Source organism: Rhipicephalus microplus, chromosome 1 (genome assembly GCF_043290135.1).
Source record: "Rhipicephalus microplus isolate Deutch F79 chromosome 1, USDA_Rmic, whole genome shotgun sequence".
Classification (NCBI taxonomy): Eukaryota; Metazoa; Arthropoda; class Arachnida; order Ixodida; family Ixodidae; genus Rhipicephalus; species Rhipicephalus microplus.
In genome coordinates, this window is record NC_134700.1 from 238213417 (window position 1) to 238228323 (window position 14907).

Genomic DNA, 14907 nt, shown 5'->3' on the forward strand with positions numbered 1-14907 from the left:
CAATCTGAATCACAGGATACAGGTGAGGAATTTCTTTCGCGCGTTCATTTGGCCGACTTGTACACCGATGGTGGTTTCAGAGGGTCTTGCGTTGCCTTCGTGCACGAGTCTTGTGACGTGTCGGGTAGATCTGCAACCGGAGAGCGGAATTTGCCGAGCATCGGTGAAGCGAACACAGTAGACGTACGGAGGGAAGGCTAGACCAGCGCTGCATCGGTGCGACTACGTTCAGTCGAGTGGAAGGCGCTGAATGATACAGCTCGTGAGGTAAGTACCCGAATCAAACCATGGGCTTTTTATTGAAGAACGCGCTTGAGCTTCGGAAATGCTAATAGTATTAAGAACCTTAAAACTACCTTTTGAATAACTTGCATTGTTGATACATTCTGCACCACCGCATGACAGCAGATATTATGTGGAAAGTGGGAATGTTTTGCGCATCTTCGCATGAGGCCGCTGACACGCTCATCAAACCACTAGCAATAACAAAGTGATCTATGACATAAACAGCACTATATACTGAAAACACCATAGTAAAAAAGAGAAAGGTCAGTTGAAATAACATACTGCGAATATATGATATCAGTGTTTCGGAATCGCAAGCTACTGTCACAAGTACTAAGCGCTTTCGAGGCCCCCCAATGTGAGCCTGTGCATGTGTATTCTATTTACTCAGGAACTTTCATGGGTCTCTCCGTAATGCAGTGCAGTGAACATGATTAAGTCAGCTCACACGTTTGTAGAAAAAAATTACCCAGTATGCCACTTGTACTAATTTCGTTTATGGTCATACGACTGTCATTCACAGATTACCTGCATCCATTATGGCCCGACTGCTACTTTGCCTTGCATCGCTGGTAATCTTTGGTAAGTGTCCAGCCTTGTTGCTTATGAAAGCAGTAAGGTCGCCTTTTGCCCATAATTTATTTGGTCACATCATTCTCAGGGTTGTAAGCGCGATTAATATTGTGCCTCAAGTAAGTATGCATTGAGCATATTTTTTGGCAATTTGGTTTCTGATACACTTACGCTACACCCATACTTACGTTTGAGCGAGCACAGCAGATATTGTTTAGTGTGAGGATAAATGGAAACGCGTATGATCTGTGCCGACAATAGTCCTTTGCTGAGACATTTTTTTTCCTTACTTTTCACGCAGGCGCAGTTCACACATCGACAGTAGGTGATTCCAATAGGTTTCTTGACATCATTCTAGAAGACAAGCTCCCACGACAAATCAGGGACTTGAAGAATGTCTACCCCTTTGTGAAAGTACCCTACTTCAAGTTCAAGGTTAGTAGACGACGACATCACTGAAATGGAATATCATGATCAATGTGTTGAGGCCAGAAGTATCGATGCAAGTGAGAATGCGAGTGAAATCATACGCTTTGCGCGAGCAAGCCAGAAAGACGTGAACATCAAACATTCCCAGAAATTACGGACATCTGAACATGGCGCCATCTCTCGGTGGCGGGAACACCAGCCTGCCATTACTGAATGGAAAATAGGGGAGCAAAATCTTATCTCTTGAAAAAAGCTAGGTATGAAAAACGACCACGTGTTATACATAACAGAGACCCACTGGTATAGTTTGGTGAAATTGTAGTATCACGTGAAAGAGCGTGTGACTTCCCAGGATAATTGAACACTGCCCATATAAACGCATAGGAATACATTGTTCAATATTGAACACTTCATAAAGCTAGTGTGAAGCCTTGTGAGACTGTTCAGATAAGTCTGTGCTGTATAGAACGGGGCACCGATTTTGATAACTACCTTATTTTTGTCAGACATGATTTTCTTCAATTATTCGCCATTCACTTACGGCAAGCTGCCGCTTTGGCGGACAAGAGATGGCACTACGTGTTGATGTCCCCAAATCTTGGTCATGCTGCCCTAACTTTCTCTCCTGGTGTACTTTTATTCACCAGATAAAAAGCACTGGAATCACGAACAGAGAACTCAAGGTGAAGGTGAAGTACGGAGTGTTGAAAGGTTTCGACACCGGTGTTCGCCGAATCGGAGAGTGTCACCCACCGGTTCTCATCAAGGGCAACATCACCGTTTCCTGCCTGCTGGAATTGAAAGGAATCAACGCCTCTTTAATAACTGAGGTAAGGAATCACTGTTGCTTTTACTAACAAATAGCTTTGTGAAGTGCCACAGAAATAAGCTGCTGACTGAAGGCACGCTACGTGTTGCATATAGTGCTCGTGGTTTATATTCACTCACCTTATTTTTCTCTGGCTCTTTTTTTTTCACAACCAAGTTTCTCCCCCCCCCACTTCTTGGGCATACAACTAAATATAATTTCTTCCTTCCGGCTTTTACGTCATAATCACGGTGAAGCCCTCAATTTCAGACGATATTCGCGTGCATTCACACGCGAGCGATTTTGCCCCAAAAGCGGAGCGGCAGCCGTCGCACGAGGTTGAAACCAGTTTTCAGGGTGCCTACCGTAGTCGGTGCAATCAACATCGCCAGAGTTGGAAAAAAGAAAAAAAAACGTATAGTTGATCCCTCTTTTCTAGGAATCTGTATAACGCGAAAATGAAACGTGTCATCGCAGAGGTAGTTGAGCATTCGTCGTGCACTGTTTCGCTAAAAGGGCGAACGCACGAAAGCTACAGTAACCAATTGAAACGTCACGCGAAGAACGACAACCAGCTCGACACCTAAAGCATGCTGCTCGAACAGAAAGAAAGGCGCACGAAATGTATGCACCGGTGTGCGCAGGATGAGCGTCAACAAGGATCACAATTTTTACTTCGTGTGTGAGCACAGCGCTCCTTTCGTAAACGCAGCCGTGGCAGTGAGCGATGGGACGTTCGTGCTCTCTTCGATTCCTGTAACTTCAAAGGAAACTTGTGATGGAAGTACAAGAGGTACAAAGCGTCCGAATGCTTAGATAAGCGCTCGCGCGAGTGAGTGACCACACCAGAGAACAAGTACATGCATCTAGTCCGTTCCATGTGGAGGCGCGTGCGCACAGCTACGCGTGGGGTGGCGCAGCAAGACGATCTTCAGAGCATGCGCGCCTAATGCGCGCCCGTAATGTCATCTGGCTACTGATGACGGAAACACGCTGAAGTTTCCGAGTTCTGAGGACCGCCAGTGGTACATGGTGTATATAAATAGCTTGCTGTTAACATGGTAAAGAAGGGTCGTTATGTGGCTAAGTGGTTAGCGTGGTGCGCTGAGGAGTGCGAGGTCGCTGGCTCGGCACCCTGCTGCAAATCTTTTCGGGGCGAAGCTCCTTAGGGCGTGGGTTGTGCGTCCCCTGTATGTAGCCACCTCTCGTTTAGTTCTTGCAGTGTTCACTAGATGGTGGTAGCGTCACTTGTATGTAGCCACCTCTAGTTTAGTTCTTGCAGTGTTCACTAGATGGCGGTACTTGTATATGATGATGAAAAGATGCAAGATGTTATAAACTAGACGGCGGCACTTGTAGTTGATGATGAAAGATGCGAGATGTTATCAAATAGGAATGATGTCACATATGGCAGGTGTCATTGGTGGAAGGCAATCGTTCGATTTAGTGCAGCGACGTACGCTAGGGGGGAGCATTGTAATAAAATCGAGTGGGCAAAATGTACAGAAGATTCATGGTTTACCAGGTTTTCCTCCAGAGCTTCGCCCACTCATCATCATTCACTTCGTGGATATGGCGGCACTTTTTTTATTCTAGTCTTCATTTTAATGAAATCTGTTAGTAAATATTTTTAAAACTTCATACTCATACGTCATCGAGCCGTGGTGGACCCCAGCATAAACCAGTTCCGAGTTAAAATTAGCTCGCAGATAAGTGTCTGCCCAAGGTCAGCCAACGGGGAGCAGCGAAGTGGGGAGCATTTTACGGCAGGGGCGGTGTTGAGAAACGGGTGCGCTCGCCAGGAGGAACTCGCTTTTTCTAGGTAGCACGGGTAACACACAAAAACCCGCGTCCGTGCGTCCTGCTGCCCCTCATTGCAGCGACCATCGCCGCTCAGTCACTCGGATGTGAAACAGCCATAAGAGTATCATATATAAGAGTATCATATATTGGCATTATATGTTTGGTTTGACAGGAAGGGCTACAGTTGCTGCCCAAAAAATCTTTGACGGATTGTGCTAATTAGTAGGTATTCATGTTAAAAAGACGGCAGACGCAAAACGCGGACACAGGGGAGAAGTCGAGACGGCCCAAAACGTTAACAACTTATAAGTCACACATCGACGGAGCTTACTCGAAATTAAACCACACATTCAACACCCTTGGAGCTACTTAACACATGTAACCTTTGCCAATTGTCGCGGGCATATTGGCTAAGCATATGGTTACATATCAAAGATAAAACAATACCTCTAAAGCAGGACACGTGATAAACATCAACTTAATAAATAGCACCGAACTTTATATCATACTCTAAATCAACAATGAACAATGAATTTGTAAAATATTTTAATGTGCTTCAAACTTACGCACAACTGCTTTATTTTCTGAGTATAGCGGAGTTTTTCAAGAAACGTTCGACAAGCTTGTCTTCCTTTTGCAGGTCAAGGGAGAGACATTTGCGCGCAAGGAAAAAACTGTGCCCGTCAACGTGACAGTTGTGGACACCGTGGCCAACTTCGAGGCAACAGCGTATCCGGGTAATCCGGGCACACTGCGCACTTTTCACGTAGAACAGATACGGTTCCACACGGTCTACGACCGACGCCTGAGTCTGAACTCCGAGCGGCAGCGTGGCTTCAACACCGAGATTGAACGGGGCCTACGAAACATTTTGTACGACCTGCTCTACACCGATTACAAGAAGGCCCTGGAAAAGGCCGTCGAGTCCATGCCTTTTCCCAGGGCCTGAGCAGATATAGTAACTTGAATATGCTGAAGACTTGTGCGGTTATGTTAACGCGAGTTGTGAGATCATAACGTGGTTTCAATCATCAAACTCTCTTATATGTCAATGGGTGACGCAAAGAAAAAAAAAGAATCGTCTGAAAAACAGAAGGGGAAGAAAGTGCGAAGCAAGAACGCTAAACTTCAAGCAATTTTCATTCTTGCGTTAAAAATGTCTTCTGAGAGGCAACGCCAACTCGCTCAACAGAAAGTCTTATTGAATACAAACATATCGTCTTCCCTTCCAGAATATCACTTCCTTTCAGTAAACAGGACATTTGAAGAAACGGAGAAACCAGATTAGGGACGTGCACACAAGAGGAGAAGACGACACGCACACGCCAGCGTATGTGTGTCATGCTCTCCTCTTGTGTACGGGTCCCTAAGCTGGTCTTTCCGTTTCTTCAAGTACGTACCCACAGGCCCAGCAACAGAAACAGGAGACATTGAAATGCAGTAACAATGAAAAAAAAAAGAATTGTCATTTCCTGATGAACGTATCTTGAACGTGTGGAATAACACTAAAATGCCATTTTAGTGACATCCGAGCTCAATTAGTCTCGACATATTTTTGCAGTGGAGCTCATCCAAAGACTTGTACCAGTCATAACATAGTAATCTTGCAGTTATTATAATCAAAATGTGGTACGCAAATGGTAGCTTTTGTAAGATATGAAGTAGTGTTTGTAAGATTATCGAGGCAATAAAATAATCTTTTACTGCAAACCGGTGATCCTACACCCCTGTTACCCGTGCCTTGACTCGACGAGCCCGTGTAACACGAGCGGGGAAGGAGCTACACTCTGACACATGCTTTGGGAATGTGCCGTGAATGTTAATAGAGAGTTTTAGTACTGCGGAATGGTGCTACGTACGCATCACGCAAGCGCCTTGCGTTACGTGGCGTCGTTTGCCGCTAATCGGCTTTTAGTACGCCGTAGTACCCGCGTACGTAACGAGCGTGAAGCGTGTTGCGCCATCTGGTAGATCAAAATAGAAGTACGTGTTGTTGACAGCCAATGTGAGCCTATCCAAGTGTTATAGCCAGATTATGACCACATTTTAAGCCACAGAGCCGGTCGGTGCTTGCCTTCGATGCCGCCATTTTGCAAAACGAAGTGTCGCGCTGTCGCGAATTTGCTCGAGAGCGGCGCGATCACCTCATACGTACGCACGCACGCATCTCATGCGTGCGTACGTAGCAGCTGCGTACGTAACGCGATACGTGCGCGTTGCGGTCTGCGCATGCGCACGCCGCCACGTACGCAGCGTATACGCAGTACTAAAACTCTCTAATATCACTACCGCCGCTCACTTCACTACGCACGTTAGGCAGAGACATACCGTGAGGGCAATCGTCGTCGCTGTCACTAAAGCTCATGCTGGTATACCGCGCTCGGGCCGGGGCTGGCCGCCCTCGCGGCTGCGTTTGCTGCTACAAATCGGCTCTTCAGGCGTCGCTGCCGTTGTAACGTGGCCTACCAGCTTTGGGCATCCCGGCAAGCCGAAAAATGCCGCCCTTTAGGACTCCGAGCTATCAACTTATATAGGCACCACCATCTTCATCGATGGAGAGTGGTACGAGACTGGTGTGAATCTCCTCTTCCCCCGCCTCATTCATTCATTCATTCATTCATTCATTCATTGATTCATTCATTCATTCATTCATTCATTCAACATTTATACACACTGGGGCTTTAGAGTGCTAAGGTGCCGTCAACCGGTTTTCCATTTCCTCGTAGATCAACCTCCCTGTCCTCCGTCTATCTTTCATTTGCAAAGAGTCGTATCCAACATTGTTACGCTAGCTGTGTTTGCGTTCTTATCTATAGCATATTGAACATTTGATGTATGCACCGCGTTAATGTGTAAGCATTCACCAGTAATAAACGTAAAAACAAAAATGGTTAACGTTGCTGACGGAATCAGCGAATATTTAACGTCTACATCGCAAATCTGAGGGTAGTTTTTTTTTTATTAGAGCCCCGCCGCGGTGGTCTAGTGGCTAAGGTACTCGGCTGCTGACCCTCAGGGCGCGGTTTCGAATCTCGGCTGCGGCGGCTGCATTTCCGATGGAGGCGGAAATGTTGTAGGCCCGTGTGCTCAGATTTGGGTGCACGTTAAAGAACCCCAGGTGGTCGAAATTTCCGGAGCCCTCCACTACGGCGTCTCTCATAATCATATGGTGGTTTTAGGACGTTAAACCCCACATATCAATCAGTTTTTATTAGAGGTTAATGCACACTAAACTGTGTGATATATATTTAGAAATAAAACGTCGCATATTTTTCTCATTTTATATCCATGAAAATTTATCACGCTTTGATTTACCTCACGCAGCAATGACACAAATAGGAACATCGTGCCAGTCAAATACATGTGTCAAGGGAGTTATGTTCAGCTGCTTTGTTTTTGTTTATTCAGTTGAGAGCCGAACGTTATCTTGGATATTCTCCCAATACTACGACGTTAGTTAAGAGGAGCACGCCGTCCAATGTAGTACGCAAACTTAAACACCTTGCACGTAGTGTCGCGCGCCAATGGGGCCCAACACTATAGGCTCTAAGCGAGAAAGGCACTCTACTCTGTTTTAGAATGAAACGTTATCACTTTCTCTCTACTTTTGAAGAACTTAGAACCCCATCCCTGGACACTAAGTACACCTTGATTTGCCACAGTAGTGCTTACCTAGAAAAAGAGTGATAGGCTTCAACGGTAACCGCTTAACTATAAGTGAAATGCTCGCCGACGCACTACTCAGCATCAGGAAATTCGGTTCAGTGTATTTTCCAAGGCCAAATTTTAGCAATTAGCGCGGTACAAGTTTCCATTGCATACGACTCGACAGTGCAAACATTGACTTTCCGTGGCTGCCGAGCGCTGGCAAAATATGGACAGCTGCCGGCGGTGACCGCGAGACACAGGGACGGCTCGTGGACGTCGTTTAAAAGCCCCATCCATGCACGTGCGCTCAGTGGTAGCAACTGCAGGCTCAACACCGAAACAGATATGCGGACTTCAGCATGTGTCGTACTTATCATCGTCTCTCTGGTCGATAGAAATGGTGTGTGCGCGAACCCGAAGACATTGAAGGATGATTTCAACCCTTTCAAGGTAAGTCTTTCTAATTGGCGTGCAAGAATAACGTGATTAAATAAATTCATTCTGGAGATGCACAGGTCCCATCTAAGATAGTACTACGAGCATGTCGTGGTAATGAGACTCTAGACCAGTTTTTGCCACCTGAGGTTCCTCAAGGTGGAGAATTTATGTGAATGAATGTACTTGGGTTTGACTTGACGTAGAATCGAGCCGTCGCCCTTAATTGAGACGGTCATCTTAGCCGTTACGCTGCCCCTGCGCCACATTGCCAAGCTTGATGATGCAGGTTCGACTCCCGGCCATGGCGGCGGCATTTAGAATTGGTGGGAGAGGGCGTGTGGTGCACGCTAATAAACACGAGTTGGTCTAAATTTAGTCCGGCGTCTCACACCTCGGCGTGCACCGTAGTCACTTCATGGTTTTAGCTCTTGAAATCCACTCAATCACCAAGCCACCACGGTGGATTGCTATTTAAGACAAGTACGAGCTAAGCTCAATAAGAATCGATAGTCAGCGGTGTAGGTTGCTTTAGCCCGTTAACTCTTCTTTTGCCTGTATCGTAAATCAGGAGATATAAAGTATGTCTTGTCTGGAAAGATGCAACAAGGCACAGTAAGGGATTTATTTTTTTCATTTAGTACGTGAATCATAGAAGTTTAAAATCACTGGGCGGACTTCAGCCCTGTAGCTTGATATATTTCTACCTGGAACAATAGCTGAAAAGCGAATACTTATCTTAAAGCACACATTTTCGCCACTGCAATGGTCTTGAGAACCTACAGTTTCTCAATTTCACAACTTGCACTTACAGTTCAAAGGCAAGTGGTGGGTGGATAGCTTCAGCCAAGCTATCTACGGAGACACAGATCGCTGTGCCCATTTCACGATACAAAGAGACCACGACAACGTCTACAGAATCAAGGCGGAATACATCGACACTGAGTGAGGTTACTCTGTCTATAATGGAAGTGCTATATTTGTTAGAATGCAGCAGTGCCTTCAACAAAGTTTGATAATCCTATAGTTACCTATATGCATGAATGAAACACCTTAGCTTTACCCAGCGAAGTAAAGCAGACGATGCTGAAAAAAAAAGAATAATTCTTTAAAATCCTGCCCGTGCAACGCAATCAAGGTTTGCGACGCAGTTCAGGCGTCGAGTTCACATGCAGTAAATTCACAGGGTCGGCGGAATTGCTAAAGAGAAAGAGAGAGAGAGATAAATAGAGAGGAAAGGCAGGGAGGTTAACCAAGCTTGGCTCGGTTGGCTACCCTACACTTGGGGTGAGGGAAAGGGAGAATAATAGAAAGGAAAGAGATAGAAAAGAAGAGGATTAAAAACGAGAAGGATGAATAGTAAAAAATTATCAATTGCCTTGTGACAAGAAAACTGCCTTTCACGAATGGTGCGCAATGCTTTCTGGAAGTGTGGACATGACCGATTACTTTATGCATAAGCGTATAAAAGTGAGACAAAAAATCAAGCACTTTTACCATTGTAATGAAATTGATTTTTTCTTCTGAGCTCAGCAACGAGCTCGTAGAAATGAGCGTCGATGTGAATGAAGATCAACGGCACCCCTCAAGGTTCATGCTGAAGATCAGTGGTAAATACAGGAGCTTCACTAAGTCAATTTCTCGTCCCACAAAAGAAAATAAAGAACTCACTTTGCTTGGTCATTCCATTAGATGACGTTATTATGGAGACTGCCATTATCGACACGGACTACGACAACTGGGCCGTTGTCTGGGCCAAGAGTGGGACAGCGGGTACGGCGCATCACTCTATGATTTCAAAATGACTTTGAGCTATTTTTTATTTCTTCTAAATAAATGAAAATATCCTATAACTGTGTCCACGCTCCCGTTTCAGCTGCATACCACGTTGTGACCCGGAAACCAAACGCCGAAGACCAGTTCCTTTCTGCGATTCAAGCTGCCCTGGACAAGGAAGGCCTAAAGAAAGATGATTTCAAAAAAGTGCCGAATATGGACTGTTCTAAAAAGGATACAATATAATCGATAAAAAACGAATAATTATACAACAAAATAAACATTTTGTTTCTTTTATTTCCTGCACTAAGTCGGGATGGAAAGATTGAACAGAGGCAACTTGATACTGTGATTGTGTCCCAATCTGCGACCTGGCTTGGTTGTTTAAGAACAACCAAGTAGCTTAAAAACAACCACTTGTCTAATTGAAATCATTTGCCATTGCACCCTTTCACGTTGAGGACACTGATATAGCAATAAGCCTGACCAGAGCACCCCTTCCCCCCCTTCTGTCTCTCTCTACGGCATGCCGCCTGATCGTACCGTTGTTTGGACGTGTAAGAAATCATAAATTCTTTGACATGTTCCACTGCTGCTCCTTGTTTTTGACAGATGCTTATTTTTATAGAAAATAAAAAAAAATATATGGTTGCCTTTTTTTTTTTAAATACGAGTCAGTACGACAGCAAGTCATCCAAGAGAATATTGAGCGCATCTCTGTTACCCGAAAGGCGGAAGACAAACATTTTAACGCAAATGAAGCTCTGATATATATAAGCAGGTCAATACTACTATAATGAAACCGGTCACAGCACGTGATCGACTATGCGCAGTATGGTACCAGTAAAAAAAAGAAGATAAATCGGACCCTAGCAATAGATGTTTCTTCCACAAATCACCCCAGGTGGTCGAATTTAAAGAACCGCAGGTGGTCGAAATTCCCGAGCCCTCCACTATGGCGTCTCATAATCATATGGTGGTTTTGGGACGTTAAACCCCACAAATCAATCAATCAACAAATCCCCGATCACGCAGGAGCCATCCGATGATTTGCATTCCCTTTCTATCAGTGATGCAAACGTGTTGTCTATTAGGCATTGTCCAGGTGTAGGCAGCTGCCGCGAGTTGGTGCGCAGTAAACACGGGCTCACATTTAAAAGAGACTTTTGGAAACGTGCCTGTTTGCCTTGCGTCTACGATGGTTGCCTGTTCAACACGACAGCTAATGCACTGTCCGGCACGCTGAAATGAGTGTGCTTACGGGTAACTAGTATCGCTAAAGATGTACCATCGCAAAACGCTTCAAGTTTGATCCGAGCCCGCAAGTCGGAGTTAGCATCCGTTCTTAGTAGAAACCCACATCTTCGTCCAAGCTTCCCATTGTTTAGCGAGCTACACACACAAATAGTGATATGGAAAGTTGTTTGCGCACTAGGAATATGCTGTTTGCGCACTAGGAATATATTGTCGCAGATCACCGAGACGTCGAGTCCGAGAACCGACGACGTGTGTTTTTATGCAGGAGCCAAGAGCAAGAGAGAGAGAGAGAGAGAGAGAGAGAGAGAGAGAGAGAGAGATAAAGATGCAAGGAAAGGCAGGAAGATTAACCCAAGAGCAAGAGACCTAAACAAGATCACGTCGTCTTCTTCAGTGTCCTTTTTCACGAGACTGTTGGCGCGCACATAGTCTTCGTTCTTTGTTTCGAGCGCGGCAATATGCACTAGGAATAGTAAATGCCAGCGACATCTCGTGCGCAACGATGTTCTCTCGACTTTGAAACAAAGCGTTTGAATAGTTACGTGTGCAATATTTCTCTGCAAGTGCATTTATAGTCTGCTGGATAAAAGTGGAAAGTCATAGCTACAATGCCTGTTTAAACACGACGCCGCTCATTTCCCTAGCAACAGGAATAGAGCAGCCGAAAAGCTTACATTAATTGAAGTGCAAAGGGTGCACAGCTATTGTTAAATAGCCAACGCACCGATGATTGCCTTGAAAAGTAAACAAGCATAAATTGTGAGTATAGGAAGGGCACCCGAAAAAGATTTTCGCAGGACACCAGAGGGTAAAGTGAAATAGTCGTTGTGTAAAAGAGCACAGGCTTTATTGCGAATGACAGGAGAGTTCAATAAAAACAAAGTATCACAAGACCGATGACCCGAAGGCGCTTGAGATCGTTTGTCTAGATGTAGAAAAATGCTGATGTATGAAGACAGAAGCGAATAGCGCGTTAAACGTATATAACACTGTCCACTTCGTTGAGACTTGTAGGTGGAGCGACTTCAGCAGGAGTACAGTTGCCCTCCAATCCGTACCCAGCCGTCGCCTTGTACTCTGCGTTAAGAAAGTACATAAAGAGCGTCATATTTGGGTATCTCAAGATAAAAAGACAATGAAAATGCTGGGAAGATTTCGTATCTTCAGATGTATGCTAAGCAGTCACACAAGGGCTCTGTTGCGCTGTTTATGCACCAACACCTGACATACCCAACAAGAAACATTTTAGTGACCTTTGTGTCCGTAGACCTGGATGAATTGCGGATGACCCATGATGTGCATACGAAGTTTTCCCAGAGTCGTGGTGAACAAAAAAAAAAAGTAACAAGAAATGTGTTGGCGACACGAGAAAGGCTTCACAAGTTGTTTGAGATAGCAACGAATGCACAGGGGAATATGTACGACTTGACGGACAGGACTTGCAACGAGACGAAATGCTGCTGTACAGTGGAATTAACGCACGTCCAGAAATATTAAGAACACTATGGATACACACAATGAGCGAAGTCTAAGTCAGATCGTAGTGTTGACTGCCGAGGCAGAATACGTAAACTGGGCCGCAATGAATAAAAAAGCACGACTTTATGGACTTACGATACTGGTAGTAGTCGTACACCTCCACAGCAGAACTCTGAAGGTTGGTCACTTGCAGGTATCTGTTTTCCGTCAAGCTGAAGCAGGTAGGCTGTACGGTTAGCTGTAAAAGACGGTATTTTATGTATAACTGAAACTGTATAATTGGAAGAGTGGGGATGGGTTGGTGGGAGAGTATTTCTGGGATGAGCGATCCAGAACAGGTGTGCAGTAACTGCGAAATATGTGAAGCATTGAGTAACGGGGGAGGGGCGTACACTGTGACAGAAAAATTACCGTTTGTAGTATGAGCTGGACTTTGTTGCCGTTCACGACATAGCGCTTAATAACGCCGCTGCTGACCAACTGCAAAGAACAATAAATGCGATTGTTAGTGCAGGAAGCCCGAAAACATTGCATCTTCGGGTGTAGATTTCCGTGCTGCGTACACGTGTACTGAATTAGGCCTTTTGACTTACGTTTTTCAGAGACTGGTCATCGGCAGAATAACCAGAAAGCATGGTTACTTCCACGATTGCAGAACTGCGCAGAAAACCCTCGGTGTACCTGGAAAAATAAGAAAAGCAAAGTGTTCTCTCCATATCAAGGCCAACTTCGACCGTGCAGTTGTACTCTGAAAGCTATACCCAGTGCTGTCAGGGTTACATTTAGGTGGGTCCTAAATGCACCCAAAAAAAGATAACTGCAACGAAACAGTGAACTGGGTAGAAAGTTCAGGAGTGGATGCACTGCAAAGTTCCGAAAACGAACCGGCCATCAATAGCGCTTGCAAGTAGTGACGCATGACGAGATTACAGTTAAAAACGCGTATAGAAAAGCTAAAAGTGCCAAGACGATAGGACAGACTTCGTAAGTGTTAAATACCAGCAACACATGGCGAGGTGGGACAAAGAAAACTATTGTACAGCCACAAATAGGCCAGTAAGGCTATTGAAATACAAACCCACCGTGTGCAAATGTCCAACTGAAGCGTGCTGCAGTCTGGTCCCGATGTCGCAGAAGCGTTGACTTGGATGCCCCTCTGAAGTGGACTGTTCCTGGAGTTGTAGTAGTACTTGACCTAGAAGACCATAAGGAATGTAAAGTTTTTGGAAAAGAACTCGTGAAGTTGGGTAAAAACAAGGGATAGTGTGGCGACAAGCAGATAAGGCTCGAACCTAAAGGGCAGCAATACACCTGTGTAGACCTGGCTCATACCAAATATTCCACGCACAAGGCGCCTGGTGATTACTGGGGAAGGATAGTAGCTGAAGGCGCTTACAAGACATAGCGACCAAGAATCTAAACAAAATGGAGGTCTTCTGCATGTATGTATATAAAAACGACTATGGCGTGACTTGTGGCATACGCAATGCAATAAATGTACAGTGGAAATTATTAAGTGCATCTAAATTGTGAGGATTGCGCAACGAAGTTGTACAAACCTGTAATGCTGCACAGCCGACGCTGTTTGGAGCAAGAGACGCTTGCAAGCTGTACGAGTCGCTTTTGTCCAAGAGGCGCTCCTGCAAAACAATAAACTTTGTCTAGAGAGATGTCAAGTGTGAAACCATATTCGTGTCGTGACCTTCAAGAGAATGAGTCAATAGTCGTTACGCATTTGCTATGAATGCCTATACCTGGTAGAGCAGTTTGTTCTGTTCGTTGATCTGGAAGGATAGATTGTCGGGCGATGTGCTTTCAACGGCAACGGTGAGGGACAAGTCGGTGTTCTTCGAGAATGCCACGCTTGAATACTGGGTAAGTGCTTGAATGGCGATGGTGTAAACCTGCAAGTTGTCAGAAAGCAAGACTGAGCAGCGGTACAGTAAACGAAGTTCACGACTGCGTCATTGCAGTGCGGCTTTCATACAGAGCGAATTGCAGTTTGTAAAGCTTTATAAAACACAAAGTAGAGCTCAACGCTGCGAGCAAATAAGTTATGCATTCGAAGGACCATTCAGCAAGTTGTGCATAACAGACTATCTGAAGCGTATTCGATTGGTAGTGTACGAAAATGCATAGCCATACGAGCCCGTACCTCGGAATAAGAGAACGTGTATCGGGCGTAGGTCTGCTGCATAAGCCAGCGAACAATAGGCAGTGCCTCTCCCAAATTCCGACCAAGCAGCTTCGATGTCAACACTGCGTAACCTGCGGTGTCGGCAGAGCCGGGCGCTAGACCGTCTCCAGTCCAAGATGTCAGGCCACCTACACGTAAAGAGGGAAAATTTGAGACGCCTGAAACTACAGGAAGAGAGCGATGCACATTATGAATTTGTGTGCCAAGTATCTCAGCA

The 14907-nt window shown here is 45.2% G+C and overlaps 3 protein-coding genes across 5 annotated transcripts in view; 2 read left to right on the forward strand and 1 right to left on the reverse strand.

Moving 5' to 3' along the window:
- Positions 1 to 120: 120 nt before the first annotated feature.
- Positions 121 to 5608, forward strand: LOC119160156 (salivary anticoagulant protein P23). The gene is made up of 5 exons (XM_037412863.2): positions 121 to 267; positions 809 to 867; positions 1160 to 1293; positions 1935 to 2117; positions 4539 to 5608. Exons 1-5 carry the CDS (start codon positions 251 to 253, stop codon positions 4845 to 4847), a joined length of 702 nt encoding a protein of 233 aa, XP_037268760.2. The 5' UTR covers positions 121 to 250; the 3' UTR covers positions 4848 to 5608.
- Positions 5609 to 7642: 2034 nt separating this feature from the next.
- On the forward strand, positions 7643 to 10054 carry LOC119160155 (uncharacterized). Its single transcript, XM_037412862.2, has 5 exons — positions 7643 to 7996; positions 8796 to 8926; positions 9515 to 9591; positions 9674 to 9754; positions 9858 to 10054. Exons 1-5 carry the CDS (start codon positions 7892 to 7894, stop codon positions 10001 to 10003), a joined length of 540 nt encoding a protein of 179 aa, XP_037268759.1. The 5' UTR covers positions 7643 to 7891; the 3' UTR covers positions 10004 to 10054.
- A 1785-nt stretch (positions 10055 to 11839) lies between these two features.
- The window catches only part of LOC119166156 (alpha-2-macroglobulin-like protein 1), a 32083-nt gene continuing 29015 nt past the window's right edge, over positions 11840 to 14907 (reverse strand). For all 3 annotated transcript variants that reach the window (XM_075891676.1, XM_075891673.1, XM_075891674.1), the window contains exons 27-34: positions 14649 to 14818; positions 14248 to 14397; positions 14053 to 14133; positions 13576 to 13688; positions 13087 to 13174; positions 12905 to 12973; positions 12629 to 12731; positions 11840 to 12091 (exon numbers count right to left, since the gene is read on the reverse strand). In XM_075891676.1, coding sequence (XP_075747791.1) covers positions 11988 to 12091; positions 12629 to 12731; positions 12905 to 12973; positions 13087 to 13174; positions 13576 to 13688; positions 14053 to 14133; positions 14248 to 14397; positions 14649 to 14818 — 878 coding nt within the window. In that variant the 3' untranslated portion in view covers positions 11840 to 11987. The remainder of the gene's footprint in view (positions 12092 to 12628; positions 12732 to 12904; positions 12974 to 13086; positions 13175 to 13575; positions 13689 to 14052; positions 14134 to 14247; positions 14398 to 14648; positions 14819 to 14907) is intronic.